The sequence below is a fragment of the Phyllostomus discolor genome, chromosome 14 (assembly GCF_004126475.2).
Source record: "Phyllostomus discolor isolate MPI-MPIP mPhyDis1 chromosome 14, mPhyDis1.pri.v3, whole genome shotgun sequence".
In the NCBI taxonomy this organism is placed as follows: domain Eukaryota; kingdom Metazoa; phylum Chordata; class Mammalia; order Chiroptera; family Phyllostomidae; genus Phyllostomus; species Phyllostomus discolor.
Genome location: NC_040916.2, coordinates 15,409,223 through 15,427,876, shown reverse-complemented (window position 1 = coordinate 15,427,876; position 18,654 = coordinate 15,409,223). Strand labels below are relative to the sequence as shown.

The 18,654-nt window shown below is 50.1% G+C and overlaps 1 protein-coding gene across 1 annotated transcript in view; it reads right to left on the bottom strand.

Moving 5' to 3' along the window:
• Positions 1-18,654, bottom strand: part of COLGALT2 (collagen beta(1-O)galactosyltransferase 2) — an 80,453-nt gene that overhangs the window by 12,353 nt on the left and 49,446 nt on the right. Inside the window, exons 5-8 of the mRNA XM_028530761.2 lie at positions 17,237-17,371; positions 13,808-14,012; positions 7,716-7,835; positions 754-830 (exon numbers count right to left, since the gene is read on the bottom strand). Coding sequence (XP_028386562.1) covers positions 754-830; positions 7,716-7,835; positions 13,808-14,012; positions 17,237-17,371 — 537 coding nt within the window. The remainder of the gene's footprint in view (positions 1-753; positions 831-7,715; positions 7,836-13,807; positions 14,013-17,236; positions 17,372-18,654) is intronic.

The following is an 18,654-nucleotide window of genomic DNA, read 5'->3' as shown; positions in this document are numbered from 1 at the left end:
CCCTCACCTCTGCACCACCCAGCTCCTGAGCCCTGTCGGCAGCCACACGCCACGAGGGACCAGGAAGGAGTCAGTGACTCGGAGTCACCTTTCTTGCCCTGCCGGGTATCACACGTGTTTGGGCGTATTACCAAGACAGGCATCTCTGTGTGTTTCTGCTTCATTGTTTGTACGGTTGAAGCTTAACAATAAACATGGCCCTCGGAGAGCTATTGGGAAGCTTTTGCCTGCTGAGAGGCAGAGTTTTAGAACAGTTTCTTGGTTTTCTCTTTTGCTTTGTCCTCTCAGCCTTACCCTCCAGCCTTCCTTCATGGAAGAGCGGCAGAGAGAAACAGGTGGAGAGAGTTCCAGAATGGTCTCCGCCCACTCCGAGTAAAGTTAAAGCCCTCTGACACCTAACCTGTATGTCCGCTTCCCTTTCCCCTACCCCTTCATTCTGGGTAGAAAGGGTGATAAAAGATGGCAATATTTTAGAAAAATATCAAATTTATTTTCACTACTCAACAGTAACTTCTTTGTGGCTCAATGATTCAATCACTCTCCCCACAACGCTCCTTTTTCCAGAGAAGAAAACTGAGGCACAACGAAAACCAAGGGGTTTCCCCCAAGACCTCAGTGCCTTTCCAGCCGCCGAGCCAGGCCGGCGGGCTCGCCGACGTAGGCTCAGCTTGTGTTTTGGTATAAACACGGGAGCGTGCTTGACACATGCCTGCACACGTGTGCCACGCGTGCACACACAGACACCTTCCCTACCTCATCGAATCCCATCTTGTCTGGATACTTCGGGACAACCGAGACGAACTGGGACGGCTCCATCGGCGGGCGGTCAACTGGAAGACACGAGAAACACGTGGAGTGCTTCGTGAGCGAACGGCAGGGAACGGCGATCCACCCACACAGCCCATCCCTGGGGACACAGCCCGGGTCTCCGCTCAGCACTCCCCAGGACCGGGTGGCCGCGCGGGGTCCCTGACGGCCAGGGCGCTGGCTTTGAGAGCGCTTGCTCATGGGCAGATGGTGGCGTTGGCTCCATGTCCACTGGGACTTACTGTCAGAGCACTGGGCAGGCAGTTTCGGGGGGCAGTGAGGGGCGAGGGCTCTGCAGTGAGAGGGCCTCCGTCTCTGAGTGCCCGGAGCAGCCAGGCCCCTTCTCCAGGCCCCTTTCTCTGTGTGTACAGCTGGGATAATACAAGTGTATCTTTTTGGATGTTATAACATTTAAAAGATACGGGCACGCAGAGCTCTTGCCGCAGTAAATTAGCCTAATAACTACTCATAACTCTCGGCTAGCACTGACTGCGGCCCGTGATGAAAGAGCTCAGAAGCGGGCCAGACTTTCTCAGAATAATGCTTTTTCTATACAGTCAAGCTGGTCGAAGTCTAGGACTATTTTTATCCCGGCCAGGCGGGACTCGCTGCAGGTACACAAAAGGTCCTTTATTTTCACACAAACTCGGCTCTGAGGTCCAGCCCACGTCCCAGAACTTGGAACAGGGCCACCGAGGACATTTCCAGATGGAAGGGACAGCACATCTTAATAAAAGTCTTATTTACTTGATACTCCAAAAAAAAAAACTATCTTGACAAAAATATGTGTTTTAAAGGTTGAGAGCCATGTTGATTTTAAAAACCTGAGAAGGTCTTGAAGATTTTTGGTTATTGCACACATTCAAAGTACTCATTTGGCTTTTTTCTTAAAAAGATAACACAAAGAGCGTGTAAAATGAAAGCCAGTGAGGAGGCTGTTTGAGGAGCTGCGGGCCATGGCCACCAGTGTTTGCCGGCACCCACTCTCCTCTCCTCCGGGTCCACGAGAGGGATCCAGCTCCTCGCCCTGGAAGTTAGTCATGGCCACGTGACTTCCCTCCGCTTTACTCTCCAAACCCCTCTCCCGCCCCCCGCCGGGCCCACCACAGTGATCTGAGCAGCGTGTTGACATGGAGGAGCCACCAGCTGGAGGCAGCCCAGACTGATGTGCCAACCTGGGGCGGGGGGGGGGAGGGCGGGGGGCAGCTGCCCAGAAGGACATCAGACCACGGCAGACTTTGCAGAGCCAGAAATAGGCCAGCGTGGTATTCAGCCAAGGAGGTCTGGGCCCTGTGGGATGCACCAGCCCAACTTGGCTCGTCCTGATTGAGATACTGTCCAAAAGGCATTTTTTAATGGACTTACCCTTCGCTGGGATTTTTCTAAAGCTTAGTATTTAAAACTTTTTTTAAAATTTAATGATTTTAGAGAGAGAGAGAGGAACATTGATTTGTTGTTCCATTCATTCATACACCCACTGGCTGTCTCCTACACGTGTCCTGACCGGGGATCGAACCTACAACCCTGTGGCGTCAGGCCAACACTCCAGCTAGCTGAGCCGTGTGGCCAGGGCCTTCACTGGGATGTGACAGAGAAAGCAGGACGTCCAGCTTCACGTATCATCAAGTAATGTCACGTTCTAGAGGACAGTGAGACAGGGTTCCATTACTTCAACCCTGACGCTCACGGTCCCATTTGTGTGCGAACACAGGGCACAGGTTTTGTTTCACTGGCAGCCCAGAACGTTTTGCTCCTTTCCACTTACCCTCCTCATTAGTTTCTTTTCAAATCAACAAATATTTGTGGAGGGTCCACCGTGCATGGCGTTAGGTTTTCAGGAGGAAGAGGCTTAACACACACACACAGTCCTCGTTCGCACTGGTGTTTGAGGAGCTGTCTGCTCCCGCTCCTCGGGCCTTAGGCTGGGGAGGGGGTTGTTTTTTGAGTTGCCCTTTCCACACTCTTGGTCTCTGTTTGGCACTCCGGAGGTTTGTGTGGCTTTAACATGTCAGCCAAACAGGCTGCTTTCACCCCCTTTGCTTCCTTCCGTCCAACACGGGCGGACATCGTGTCCTGAGGAGAAGCGTCCCGAAAAAGCCCGAAGCGTCTGGCTCCTGAAAACCACCATTGAGCAAAACTCTGAGAAATACGCCTGGGCTTTGCCACTGCAGGCAGAGAGCTAAGCCACAGGGGGAAACAGGAATGAGGAATTTGACCCGAGAAACGAACTGCATGGGGAGAGGGGAGGTGTCTTTGCTGACATCAGACTTGAAGGTCAGGGATGTCCTAGCGCCTGTTTGGGGTCATTTCTGACTCCGTCACTCACAGTGGATCCAGGCCCTCCCCGAGTCCCCCTGGATGCACATTCCCTCCCTGTGCCACCCTTTGGTGCCACATGTTTCATCGGCTCCTGGCTGGTTTCAAGATACACAGTTGTTATTACTCACAGAGCTCTGGGCTTCCCTCTTGACATATTTAGCCACATTTATTTAATCTTCACAACATATACCATAGGATCGGTAGGACTGTCCTTATTTTGACAGAGAAGGCAACAAAGGCCTGAGTAACTTGCCCGAGGTCACGGAGCTGATAGAGCTGATGTTGGAACCTAGGCCGCACTCCTGCCACTGTACCCTTGACCCCTGAGTTCTCCCCTGCCCCAAGGCTAATCCTCGGCGGTCACTGGAGTCAAGCTGGTCTTGGGCAACGGGTCTGGGCTCATAGCAGCTCGGTGAGCTAAGTCCCTGCTCCTGGGTGACCACCACTTACTGCCCTCTCTGTGGTCTCCACTGGAGCCCCCGCCATCCAGCACAGCGTGTACCAGTCCAGCTGATTTTTCTCACCCCCCCACCTCACTCCCAACTGTTTCTCCTTCATCCTTCAAAATTCCCAGCATCTTTGAAGTATATTTTCATACCTACTCATCAGGCCCCTTCCACCACGGGTAGCTACAGCTCTGGCTCACGGTCTCACCCTCCCTGCCATCATTCCGAGACACCTCAGCATCCACGTGGTGGTCCATCCGACAGCCTGTCGGCTTCCAGGTCCCAGACCCCAGCACCAGCAATTGTCCTTTCAGTGGCCCACCACCAAGCCTGCGCCCATCACCCCCTCCACGCCTTTGCTTCTATTACTGCCCAGCCCAGGCCTCAGTCAGGGTCTAGCACGCGAACCAGTCCTTGTCAAGACCCGAGAGTCTCTCCCATTGATCTTGTGGGGTAAAACCCCAATCCTGGTCAAACTCAATTGTCCACTTACTCAGCACCAAGAAAAATACCGCAAGAGAAATTCACACAGTTGTTTTGACTGAGTCATTGCACAACTCTAACCGCAGATGTCACATTGGCACGCCACGCTGCCACATGATGCAACTGTGTGCTTCCATCACAAAGTTACTTTCCTGTTCTCTGAGAGATTGTTTCATGCCTTTTCCTCTCTCCTGAGATCTCCAACGTGTCTCTCAAGCTGACAACTGGACTACACATGTCACAGAGGAAATACCCAAAGTCACATTAGACCGGCTTTTCCCTCGACCTCGTGTTTGCAAACCCAGGTGCACCCGTACCCACACGTTCCGACTCCTGCACGTCACTTGTCCGCTCTGGTTGTCCTGCCTCTTGTTTTCTCAAGGACTTCCGCTTCACCATCATGTTCTCTGCGACATCATCTCCGAGTTCCCCTTACATGCTGGATCCTTCTGTGAGCATACCCACATGCTAAAATCCTATCTTCAAAATAAACGACACAAAAAACGAAACCTCTGCCTTGATCTCTCACTGCCTCCCAGCCACCATCCTATTCCTCTGTTCTCCATCCCAAGATTCTGTTTCCTCATCTCCCCACGGTCCCCTCCAATGGGCTGTGTCCTCATCACTGCACCGAACTGGCCCTTCTCAAGGACATCACAGAGCTCTGTTCTGACAGCACAAAAGATCAATTCCCTACCCTCACTTCATTTTACTTCTCCGCAGCATCTGGCCTTTTCTCGAACACGTCTCAGTTTTTCCTTCCAGCTTTCTGGCTGTTTGTCTCCCCCCGGGGATCTGTCCTCCCTTTCCTCTCCCCTTTCGATGTTCTGTTACTAAACAAGTTCACGCTGTTCCATGTCTTCAAGTATCCTTTTAATGTTAATGACTCTCGAATGTCTGTCTCCAGCTGGAGCCTCTCCCTGCACTCCAGACTCATAGAGCCAAGTATCTCCTAATCTTTCCATTCAGATGTTCAATAAATATCATCCACTTACATCATCCAAACATCTCTCCCCAAATCTTTTCCCACGGAGACCTTCCCACTTCAGTAAATGGTATGCCAGGCCAAAACCCCGGACTCAGCCTTGATTCCTTTCTGTCCTCATGGGCTGCCTCCAGGCCTCTGTACGTCCTGCTGGCTGCACCGCAAAAACATTTCCTAAATCTACCTGCTTCCCACCACCTCCCGGCTACAGCCTGCATCCCAAACCCCATCATCTCTCAACCGAGAGAGACAGATACACTGGTCCCCCACCCTGTAGTGTCCGTGCCGCAGTCTGAGAGATCTTTCTAGAGGCATCCATCACATCATGCCCCTCCCTCTTCCTGCTCTGCATGCAGTTCTGTCATTCTTAGATTAAACCCCCAACTCCTTGCTGCGGTCACGAAACTGGGCCTGATCCGGACACCGCTCCCTCCATGACCTCGTCCCCTGCTACTCCCCTCCGCGTCCTGTCCACTCCCACCACGCTGGCCTTCTGTTCCCGGGGCGCCCCAGGCTCTTTCCCAACGGCCTTTGCACGTGCCCTTGTGTTCTTGGAAACACTCTATCCAAACTATTCACTCATGTGGCTGATTCCTGGATGTATTGTCTACTTCTCTGTGGGAGCTTCTGCCAATTTAGTCCACTGCTATATCCCCAGCCTCTCACACAATCCCTGGAACATAGTTCGTGGTTAATAAATACTTACAGCCCAATTCTCTCTCCTGAGACCTTCCTTGGCTCCTCACTGCTTTGAGGAGGAGCATTCTGCTCTCGCTGGGCATGCAAGGACCATGCCAGGGGAGCCGTCCCAGGCCTCACACTTCACTCCCTCCCGCTGTTTAAAGCCAGCTCTCCTCCAGGGCGAGAATGCTTTTGGCCCAATGCCTTCGCTCCGTGTGTATCCCCTGCCTGTGGTGCCCTCAGCATCTCGCTCCCTCTGTGTAAAGCCCACGCCGCTGTCTAGGCTCCGCGTAAGAACCACCAGGAGACGATGCTCCTCTAGGTCACCCCGCTCCCAGAAGCCGCTCCCTGTTCCAAACTCCCTCTGCCCTTAGACTGAACATCTGTTCCTCTCCCAAAGCACTACATCACCAGGGTCCTGTTACGTCTGTCTCGTCTCCCCAGTGAAATGTAAACACCCGAAACAGAGAATCAGTTGTAAAATGTTTTAAGTCCCCAGTACCGTTGCGAGTGACTCATCCACTGGAGGGAGGCATTCAGCATTTGCACGGGAGTATGACGCCTGCTCTACGCTTCCCTTGGCATCGTCCATGAGCAGCTACTTGTTTACGGCCCGTTGGGGCTCAGAGGTTGTGCAGAGCGCTTTTAACATCTAGCTCATCCTGCCCGGGGACACTCGACAGGTATGACTCCATCACCAGCACACTCCTGTGAGTCCTCCGCGGGCCTCCAGACTACATCTCTGCTTTATCACCCTCACAGGTTTATTCTCCAATTATTTTCTTACTCCAGTTATGTTCTCTCTTTTGAAACCCAGAATCTGAGATTTTAACAAAACTCTAACTAGAGAAGGAAAGTACAAGAATTGCATAAAATACCATCTCTAAAGTGCCTGAACCCAGCATTCACTGCCTCTCCCGGCTCCAGCCACAGTTCTGCAGCCCCAGGACTGACAGCCCAAAATCCAGACTCCAACCTGACACTTCCCCTTCGATGCTCCCTCCCTTCCGGAAAAGTCCGAACACCTTCCTACACTTTAGAAGGTCCTGCTGGCTGGGCTCACTGCCGGCCCACTGCCCACACACACATCCTAAGCTCTGGTGATGAGTAGATGACTTTCTTAGGTCCTGCATGAGGAATTTGGTGCCAATATTCCCTCCTGGGGAAAGCCATCTCCAACCTCTGTCCTCAGGCCCGGGGGGGGGGGGGGGGGCAGTCTGTGACTTCCTCCTTCAGCCGCCTGTACGTTATACATGATAATTAGTGTGGCTACCAATCGCTGAGCCAGTCCTGATCTCAAGCTAGACCTGCAGGCAGTAACAACACAGTGTCGAACGACCTCAGTTTCGGAGGTAGCAAGATTGGTTCAGAACCGATCTGTCATTGGTTTAGCAGAACGATCTGGTGCGAGTCACCTAAACTCTTTCTGCCTCAAGTTCTTCATCTTCAACGTGGGGATAACAAACCCCTTTCACTGATATGTTGTGAGGATTAATAAGACAATGTACAAAGGTGCTGGGCATGATACGTCATAAGCTATTATCAAATTGAAGTCACAATTATTGTTGTTGTTATTAGACGTTTTGTGTATATCGTGGAGGATCTTCCCCCAAACACTACAAGTTTTCATCACCTCCACTGCACAACAAAAGAGGTCACATTACCTGCCCAAAGTCATCTAAGTAAAAAGCAGCAAAGTTGGAGTTTAAATCCCACCTCGACGCTCCACTGTAGCCCTTACAATAGTGTGTGAAATGCATTTACTGTGCGCCCGGCTCTCCACCTGGATGGGCTGCCCCCTGGGGGCAAAGACTCCATCATAGTCACATTTCACATTAGGAAAAGCTCAAGAACTAATGAATGAATGAATAGCCGTGCTTCAGCCGAGGCGGGCTGGCGGCTGTGAGACTCCAGTCCCGGGCGAGGGGGGAAGTGCCGGGTGCGGTCACGGTGGTCGCGGAGCCAGAGCCAGCGCGGGCCCCTGGGTCACTCACTCATGGCTTCTATCTGCACGTGGATGAGGCTCTCGATGTCGTCCTGTAGGGTCTGGTGGGGCTTCAGGGGGATGGGCAGGTAGCCGTAGTGCTCTCGGTTGCAGAGGTACATCTGGACGCCTGGGGGCCCAAGAGAGGGACAAAGCCGACTGGTCAGAAAATGCCCTTCTCAGTTTGACGGTGACCCTTGTGGAAAAGGAGACGGGATTGCTGGTGAGGCCGGGTTTGGCGCTGCCACTGAGCGAGCAGCTCTTCCAGGCACTGTCTGGAGGCCTCGGAAGCGCTCCTTTATTAAGAAAGTGGAACAGAGCGTTGGGGTCTAATAAAAAGCCCAGGCCATGCTTCAGCTCAGAGGAAATTGACTTTTTTCTCCCTAAAGAAGAAGCATACTTGTGGTCTGAAAGGAACACGAAAGGCACGAAGTGATCAAAAGGGAGGCGAGGAATTCCCCTTCCAGAGGACAGAATGGAACACTGTAATCCACCTACAGGAAATCATGAGGATGAGGAATAAAATCCACATTTGATGTGAAAGCAAACAGGCCGATAGATTATTAAAGCTGAATCTAGGCATCTGTAGAACAAAAATAAAATAAAATAAAAAGCAAGGGAATTTAAATTCGCCATGACTCCCTTTGGTTTTATTTCTTCTCTTAGCAAGCACGGATGTGGAGGCAACCAATAGATGTGAAACATCTATAACAGATTCATAAATGAACAAAAGAAAGTCTGTGTTTCAAGTCCGGTGAAGGACCTGCCAGAAATATGCCCCAGCCCCCTGGTATCCAACACTGGCCTTCACAGCCCCAGCTGGCGGACCCTGAGCTATGCTGCAGCATCTGCATTCGGCTAGACAGCTGGGAATACGGAGATCAGGGTGGCCTTACAGAGGCCCAGCAGCAGACAGTCCTGACTAACGAAAAAATTGCTTAATTAAAAGCACGACTCTGCCAAGCTCCAGTCCACGTGTCCACGCTCCCGATTTGTTCGTTGACTTACTACAGTCAACTACGCTTTGCAGAGACAGAATTACCTGCACACAGACTTCTCTGTGTCGTGTAAATGAGATTTCCTCCTGTCAGCTACGTCACCTGCCAAGCCAGGTGAAGCTGTCCCATGGCATCAACGCAGAAGACCCAGAGAGAAAAGAGCTCTTATTTCCCCCTGTGCGGACGCTGGCGGAGTCAAGGCTGCTCCACCATGCACTGTCACTTCTCTGGCTTCACCAAGTGAGAAGGAAAGTGATGTCACATTTAGGTCACCTCTGTACCCTAATTAGGCCCATCGTGTTACCATGTCACTTTCCAAAGCTCCAGTGGAAAGAGGAATGAGGCCTAGCCAAGCTGTCCATCAGGTGAGGGGGCGAGAGAGGCATGTCCAGACGTGCAAGGTCGTAGATATTTACTTCCCAGACCTCTGTCTCATCGGGTTACTGGGCAATGTGGGAGAAGAGGATGCGGGGGGAGGGGAGGGAGGAGGAGGACTATAAACAACAAGGATGACTGGGGACACACAGTGATGAGGACAGTCAGGGAAGAAGAGAAGAAAGGGGGTCCCAGGCTGGTGGCTGTGGCACCTCGAAGGTTAGAGGCTGTCAGAGGCTTAATAGCAGATGCCATCACAAACACACAAAAAGAACCGCTGGCAGATCTGACCTTCCAGAAACCCCAAACACTAGTTTGAAAGGATATGGGCACCCGTATGTTCCTTGCAGTGTTATTTACAATGGTCAAGACAGGGGAGCCACTCAAGTGTCCGTCAACAGATAGGTGGGTAAAAAAGCTATGGCACATTTACACAATGGAATACTACTCAGCCATTAAAAAGAGTGGAATCTTACCATTTGCCACAGCATGGATGGACCTAGAGGGCGCTATGCTAAGTGAAATAAGTCAGTCAGAGAAAAACAAATGCCAAATGATCTCACTTATATGTGGAATCTAAAGAACAAAAGAAGTGAACAAACAAAATAGAAACAGACTCATAGACACAGGGAGCAGATTAAAGGTTGGCAGGGGAAGAGGGCTGGGGACTGGATACAAAAAGCAAAGGAATTAAGTGCAAACCAGTAGTTATAAATAGTCGTAGGGATGTAAAGTACCGCACAGGCGATACGTCAATAACCTGTATGCAATACTATGCCTGATGCCAGGTGGGTCCTGGAATTATCGGAGGGAGCGCTCTGTAAAGTATGTGATTATCTAACCACTATGCTGTGCACCTGAAACCAATACAAAGTAATATTGCATGTAAACTGAAAAAAAAAAAAGAAATGGATGCAGATGTACTTAGCTATATATAAAAAAATCTGACAATACTAAGAGGAGTTTTAGACAATAAGGAATTAGTTTTGGATTGTATTAGTAAGGATAACACTAAGACCACCCAAAAGGCAAATGTTAAATTAGATATGAAAGGAAAACTGAGCACAGTCTGTAAATGGCCCAGTTTAGAGCTAGGCCCAGGTCCTTACAGCATCGAAAACACTGACCGTGCTAAAGCACCGCACAACACTGCGGAGAGGACAGGGGCGTGGGCAGAGGGGCCAAAGGGAAGAGAGAGTGCCGACTCCTCATCTGCGAGGACGGTCAACCGATTCTTCCCACGGTAAAACCAGAAAACCAAGAAGTAGTGATATGAGCATGTTATTTACAAGCACAGGTGCAAATATTATACTTGCGTCTCCCTCGGGAAGAGTCACAAGCGCGTCTTCTAGAAAAGGGGAATGGCACAGGGAGAGACATGCGGGGGACTTAGAATTTTATAATAAACCTTGGGGGACTCTTTGAACTCTTTCAACTAGGTGCAGGGATAATTTGATGAAAACATGATCCTTTTTATTTTATGTTATTTATTTATTTTTAGAGAGAGGGGAAGGGAGGGAGAAAGAGAGAGAGAAAAACATTGACGTTTGGTTGCCTCTCATGCGCTCCTTACTGGGGACCTGGCCTGAAACCCAGGCATGTGCCCTGACTGGGAATCGAACCAGAGACCCTTTGGTTTGCAGGCCAGTGTTCAATCCACTGATCCACACCAGCCAGGGCAAAGAAAAACCATAAAAACCCATGAACATTTTTAAGAGGAAATGTGTTGATGGTTGGATAAAGTCTGGGAAGGAGGCTGGAGCTATCACTGAAAGCTGCTGCTTCTGGGAAAACAAGTTTCTCTCTGAGGAAGAGTGCTGAATGACGGGAGGACGGTTCTTACCTCACGGAGACCTCAGTCCCTTTCTTGTCCTCACACAATACCTTAACCCTGTAAGCTGATAGACTGAACTTTATCCTTGGTGATGAAAACTCGACTCAGAGAGGCTGTGACTGGCCCCCGGCCACACAGTAAGTCATTGGTGCCAAGCCTCTGTCCCTATGGCCCAATGCCAAGCACCTTTCTACCCACCAGACTTTGGAAGCTGGGTCTCAGAACGAGCAATGCCCCTGCACTGCCGCTTTCCACAGGGGACGCACTTTTAATCACTACCAGATGGTGGTCCTGCCTGCCCGCCATCACCCACTTTTTGTGCCTCTTTGGACTTACTGGAACATGACCGGCTGGCGCCAGGGATGGTTCTTGTGGCCGTGACACAAAGCCAAGGCCACTGGCCACCACGGGAAGTGAACTCCTGACCCTGCTCTCTTTTTGGGCTAGACGGGTGGCCACGTCACCGGTGCTCTAGCACCCTTGGATTGACCCTGTCACTCATCACCCACATGGGGCCATGCTTGGGGGCTGAGGTTAAAGAATCAGGACCAAGATTTGTGGGGAGGTGGTCCTGCCTGGGGCATGCAGACCCTTCATTTCCTTTTTGATGGTTAAAAAACCATGCCTCATTGGATGCATCCCAGCCAGGAAGCTTCGCAAGAGTAAGGACAAAAGAATATGTATCATCTGCGTAGAAACACTCCAGGGGCCGCATTCATGTCTCTTCTGAAAATATCGGTACTTCAAGACAAGGGAAGGTGCTACCTTGGGGCCCTGTGACGTCAGGAAGGCTGTTCCATTCCTGCCAATGGCAGTCATGCTTTCCTGTCCGGACTCCCGGCCCGTTCGCAGTTTGTACTGCCCACCTGCCCCTCGGCTTCCACTGTTTCATAGCGTGATGCTTACACTTCCACAGGGGAAGGTCTGACCTCTCCAAACACGCTGCCAGGCGCAAGAGGGAAGCCCAGGTCCCGGCCCTCTCACCTTCCTTTCCTACCTCTCTTCCCCCAGCTGAATCACCAGACAGCTGCGGGCCTCTGCACCTCCTTTCAGGGTCCCCGGAGGGCCCTTGGGAAGTTAGACCGATGAGGAACAAAGGCCGAGGGGACAGGACAAGCACAGGATAGAGCTGAAACATCCCTTCCTAGCCTGTGTCTCTCTCCAAGCCACAAACCCAGTTCTCGGTTTAAAAGAATTTATCGTCATAATTTAGCGCAGGGGTCACCCCAGTGCCTTGTGCGATGGCTGCAAAGGGGACTCCGTTAGGCAAGGACCGTGACTGTAGTTGTTTCTCATTCACTCTCCTGGGACAGCTGTCCCGCAAGCTCTGGAGCAGAGGGCCCAGCACAAACGGAAGGGACCAGAAGGCCCTGCATCTGCTTCTCCCCCTGGAGAGGTCAGAACAAATCACAGACCAAGCTGAAAGAAGCAGGTTCCACTAACTCGGACATAGGAATCTTCAGGAAAAATTCCAATCCACAGGGGACTAAGGGGCTTGCTTTTGCCCTGACACAGGCCGAAAAATGCTGACCCCCCCCCCCCAGGCCAAAGGGTCTCAATGGCCCTAGCAGCCAAGGGGAAAAGAAATCAGCCTTCCACATTTCTGCCAGATATTCTCACTCCTACTGAGCCTGCAGCTGAGGACAGGCACACCTTGGCTTCCAGAGCGGCCTGGGAAATGAGCTGTACCTTCAATCTGTATCCACTGTCTCACCTGCTAGCAACCTGGCTCGGCTGCCTGGGGTCCTGGCGTGCTCCCAGCCACCCTCCTTTACACGGCCACAGTGGGTCCATTCACCATCCGCCTGGTTTCTGAACTCACTTGTGCCGGTGGCGAAGTGGCACATTTCTGGCTCGTAGGTAACGGGACCTGACTTCCCTCAGGAAGGTCTCAATGATCCTGAGCAGAAAATGTTGTTTCAGGAATGTTGTATGTCTCCCTGTGGAACTGCTCCGGTGAATTATGTCCTCCCTGATGGCGTGTGCGGGTGACCCGAGAGAAGTAACTTACATTTCCTACTGACCGGTCTTCTTTTAAAAACGTAACACACGCCACTGGAAATGCTTTCCTAGTGCCGCATGAAAGACTTCAGTCTGGCCTTGCCTCACCTCCCACGGGGACTGTGGCAGACGCTGATGGATGACTCCCGAACCCGCCCTCTCCTTCTTCTAAGTGAGGGGATCGGGGCTCTACTGCACGGACGGCATTTGGAATCCCCCTAGGTGTCATCCCTAAGTTCTGGCTGATGGATATGCAGGGGAGTGATGTGTTCAGCTTCTGGAGGGTACCCTTCAAGTGGGGCGGGGGCTGGCCCCTCTCTGGTGCTCACTCGATGGCTGGAACGCACCCCTCCTGATGAGACATCTGGATCATACGGTTAAGACCAATGCCACGTGGAGGGTGGAGAAGCAATAGAGGATTCTGGGTCTCTCTATCTCCCACATTTCAGGAGAAAACGTGTGGACTGGAGCCACGATACCAGCTCAGACTTCTCTGAGAAGAAATAACCTTCCATTTCTAAAGTCTGGGTTTTTTCCCAGTGTCATTTTGGGTCTCTGCCACAGTGTCTAGTTAATAAAAGGACTCCTGTAATGAGCAAAGAAACGCAGCAGCACCAGGGAGAACCAATCGCCTGCCTGTGGCTCCTACCCCGACCATTGCTCAGGAAAAAGAGAGAGGATTCTGGGTAAGGGCTCTTGCTCAGGGGCACTCATAGGGACAGCAGCACAGAGGGTGCTGGTGCGGCTGCTGTGACAATGAATTGCCTCCAACACGACCTGAAAAGGAAGCCCAATGCCCACATACAGCAGTGTTTCTAAGAACAGGCAGAAGATGAAGAAGCTGTTTATGTGCAGTGTTTCCATGGGGGCGTGACCACCGCACACCAGCAGTACCTGCTTGCCTGCTGGAGAAGGCGAAGACGATGATGTCGTCGAAGGTCCAGGCGTAGTCCTGGTGCGGCGGGTAGAAGGTCAGCTTGTCTGAGGCTTCCCTCCGGAGGTCAATGAGGAAGGTGGAGTGGACCATGGGGACGGGGAAGCAGCCGGTCCTCTTCCACTCTCTGATCGGGACGTAGTCTGGGGTCCGTTTGTAGAAGCCCTAGGGAAGAGCAAGCAGACGGACTGTGTTCCCTGGTCCCAGCACTGCGTCCTCCAGTCTCCTGCTGGCTGACCCCTTCAAGGTCATCACCAGTCACACAGAAGTCCCCAAGCCAGGTCCCCCTCATGCTTTTTGTCGTGGCCTAAGACTTTGGCCTGCCTGAGTTCAAATCCCACCTCAGCTACTTTTTGTCTGCAGATATTGGTCAGATTACTCAACCTAGTGCCTCATCTGTAAAACAGAAGTGATGGCCCCATCTACCCATGGGAGCTCAGGGAGCTCGGAGTAGTGCTAGCACCGAGAAAGCACCAGTCGGTATTGACTATTATTAAAACTATCACATTGCATTGGTTAATACAATTAGCTAAACGTGCAGTACTTAAACACAGAAACAGGGTCTTCGTCCCACGAATTTATTTATTCAGCATTCTGGGGGAGCTGTCACTGCACCATGCTTTTCGAGGATTCCCCTCTGGAAAGTTCCTTCTGGGCAAGCACACGGGACAACCCGTCCCCTTCCTCTGTGGTCACATCTTCTGTTGTCATGTTCGTGCCCGCACATTAGGCATCTCAGCCTCCCTGTCTTCTCTGACAGTCCCCTTAGTGTCCAGACGAGCCAGCACTCTGGCTGAGCTAGCCACCACGTGGCCAGGTCAGCGCACATTAAGACTGAGACGTGAGGCTCAGAGTCATTTTAAACATCTTGTATCAGGGGCGTCAGACTCATTTTCCCCGGGGGCCACATCAGCCTCACGGTTGCCTGCAAAGGGCCGAATGTAATTTCAACTCCTTAACAGTTAAGGAGTGGTTGCACGTACACAGTCCTAAAATTACAGCCCTTTGAAGGCAGCCGCGAGGTTGATGTGGCTCCCGGGGAAAATGAGTCTGACACCCCTGCGTGTAGCTGCCTTAGCTGGTACTTCTCTTTGAGCCCGAGTTTCCTCTCACAGGGCTGTAGAGTAGACCTCGGGTACTGAAATCCATGAAGAGACTTCAAAAACTGGACTTTATCATGTGAAGTGTGATTATTAGCATCATTTTTATGAACCTTTAAGTGAAGGGTCACTCAACACCCTTGAGTTAGGAGAACAGGGATCCTCCTAACAGTTCAACATAGCAATGTTCTTCCAAGGGGTAAAGGGGATGCTGGTCTTTAAGGGATGGCCTACGAACACATGTCCAACGTCAAGTTCTAGACCACTTAGGGACAACGTTCTCAGAGTGAGAGGCTTGGAAAATTCATGATGTTGATGAATCACTGAATATCCTGGGGGCAGGGAGGAAAGAAGCAGGGAAAGAGAGCTGGGTGCCTCCTGCAGACAGGCCGAGGTGATCATTGTGTCTCCCCCGCCTCTCCCGCCCCCTCCCCACTGCACAAATTGAGTGTCGGTGACAGGTCCTGTTCACTGCCCAGACGCCACCCCCGAGGGTTGTTTTGTCTCGTTTGTGATTAAAAGTTCCGCCTTACGCTTGTGAAGTCGTTGGCTGCCCCAGCAGAAGCCTGACTGGGGATGGCAGAGAGCCAAAGACAGAGGGAAATTAGAAGGGCCCCTAAGTGGCTCCGCTTTTTGCTTTTGTTGTACAAAATAAGTGAGCACATTTCTCCTGTTTGCTTGTAATGATGAAAGCAGGTAAGAAGATAATAGAAACCCTGGGGCCATGCTCACTAGAATCATCCAGTCTCCTTGCTGGTGTCAACGTGTAACTCATTCAAAACAACCCTTGAGTGATTCTGTGCCCAGAAACCCTGCAGATTATCAACTGAGAGCGTGTGAGCGCAAATGAACCCAACACGACGTTTTCCCACTGAGAACTGAGTGACTTGTATAAATACGAACTTAGCGCTTCCCTCAAAGAGACGTGGACCATAACATGCATTCAAAATCTGTTGGGATTGGGGGGGGGGGGGTGAATATTGTAACAAAAGAGGAAATCTTCCGCTAGTCATGTGCTAGAGCCACTGGTGGTTCAATTCTCAGGAACTGTGCAAACCAGTTGACAAGCTGGTAGCTGTGAAAATAAAAATCCGGTCAATCCCCATCACCGAACAGAACCAAAGATGTCAGCTTTGCATATTTTTACATAATTATCTCCTCAAGTAGCGAGGCTGCAGTTTACTTAACCTTTCTCTTAGCTTAACCAACATTTAAGTGGTTTGCACGGTGGGAGTCCTTACACTGTGAAAGCCAGCAAATGTTACCAATCAGGGTATTTCCCCCACAGAGAGCCAGTTACTAACATTTATCATTTGGCCCCGAACCAAACCAAATATAAAAGAGGGACTCAAAATTTTGGCCCTTTGGTATGAGACTACATTCAATGTGTATATATATATATTTTTTTTCCTTAATCCCATCTTTATTCTACATTGATCAGTTTATCTTTTGAATTCATTAACTAAAGAATAAAAATATAAACAACCAGACAAATTCACTGTAACAGATGTCTAGACTTTAAAGATTTTACAATGGAACAGAGAGGTGATAGAAATAAAAGAATTCTGTTTTTAACGTGAAATTTCTAAAAACAAGCTACCATAGTAGTTCTAATTACTAGATTGCTTTAGAAATAAATTTGGCAACATATATCAAAGCTCATCAAAATATTTATACTCTTTGATTCAGTCATTCCACTTCTAAGAAGCTATCCCCAAAAATGAAATACAGAGAAAAATTATATTAATCATGGTGGTCATTATAACAGTTAAAAGTTGCAAACAACAGAAATGTTTTTAAACTAAGAGAAAGGCTAAGTAAATTGCATTAAAGTCACTTGACATAGTTACTAAAAACACACAAGCTGTTATCTATGATGCTGGAGATTAACACAACTTCCTTTAATTTTTTTCATTTTTAAATTTTCCTGTAGTGTTCTTATGAGAGCTTTAATGACAACTAAACTATTACATTTTTTAAAAACCTCTGAATCAGGGAGAAAAAGTACAAATCCCAACAAGTTTGATTGATAGGTTTAATGCTAATTAATGCTAATTTATGCTAATGCTAAGCTCAGTAGAGTATTTTTTATATGTATACAGTTCATTAATGCAGAAGAGCTCACTGTTTGGGGCATGGACCTGGGTGTGCCTCGCCTCCTGCAAACGCATGCCCTGAAATGACAGGCATCGCTCCGGGGAGGCAGCGAGAAGGAGGCTAACAGGGCTGCTGTGGACACGGAGCTCCTGGCGAAAGCCCGTGGCATTAGTTCCTCAGCCCGAGACTTGCCTGAGGTGTGATTCCGCACCAGAAGTTCGAGTACAGGCCCCGAGACTCCAGCATGGGGGCCACGATGGTCTTGTTTTCCGCAATCATCAGACTGAGGGTCTGTGGATTAGTCAGGAAGTTGTCGACGTCGATAAACTAGGAAAAGAAAAAGAGAAAGGCAGGTGAAGAGGTCCTTCTCCGGACCGGGTTCAAGAGTGACCCAGCACTTCCAGAGCATCACAGAGGCTTGCTCGGGAGACGTGGAACCAGGAATCTGTGTTCTCCTTGGGAAACCCACTGCAGCTGGGTGGCTAAATGCATCTAGTCTGACTGCTACATGCAGAAGGCACCAGGCGATGAATGGACGTTAGCACACTGGGCGCTCACTCAACCAGGACCCAGCCTACAAGACACTCAGGGCTCCCAGGCCCTTAAAAGTTTATTCAAAAACACTTCTTGAGCGCCCACTCTAGATACAAATGGACAGGCCTATTCACGTACTATGTAAGAGTGCCCAAATGGCCCCAAACAGATTCATCAATGCTGTCTTCATGGTATAAGTAGAATTTTTGTTTAAAGTATATTATACCAACCCATGCTAACCAATAAAGCCATTTCCTATTCTTAGCAAATTTCCATGTTAACACTGATTCTTTTACAGGGACATTAGAGCAACATGTTCTATCATATGAAATAAATAATCACAGTGAACCATACACTCAAAATGCTTAAAATGGCAAAGTTTTTGTTTTACACAGAAAACAAATAGCCAGAAGCTTTCATTCTTATGAGAGTCAATCTGTTTACTGAAAATTTTGTGGTTCAACATTTGTACACTTCAGTGATACTTAAATAGCTATGCAATGTTACGTATCCTCACAAGTTAAAAGCTTCTGTGCTTTATTTGTATCAAAAGTGTGTGTGCGGCAAATCATGGGGCTGGTGGTGGTGGAGGGGCTGGAGACAGACAAGGGTCTGAGGCGTTCCCCTCAGAACCAGTCCAGTGACAAAGAGACGCCAATATGTCTAATGAAATATCGACTTCATTATATTGGTGTTACTTCTAGTGCAGTGCTGGAAAACGTTTGTCGAGAGAAATAAATGGACTGGGGGGATGGGTGACACAGATGAACACTCAGTTTGCAGAAACTTGTGGGGCAAAAGTCCACCTTCCAAAGGGCACCTGGAATGGCAGCCGCTTGGGAAGCTGGCCTTTCCCGCCAGGATGGGTTCATGGAGGGCAAGGAGGGGGCACAACACTGATTCCTGGTATCCGGCCCCGCACATCCTGGACCCCGCTCAAAGCTCCAAGGGAAGCGATGGAACCTCTTCACGGAGAGAAACCCTCCACGCCAGCCCAGCGTCACGGGGAGCGACCGAGAAATCAAGAAAGTGATGCCATTCTCCAGCCCACTCAGGAGCAGAAGGGAATGGCCTTT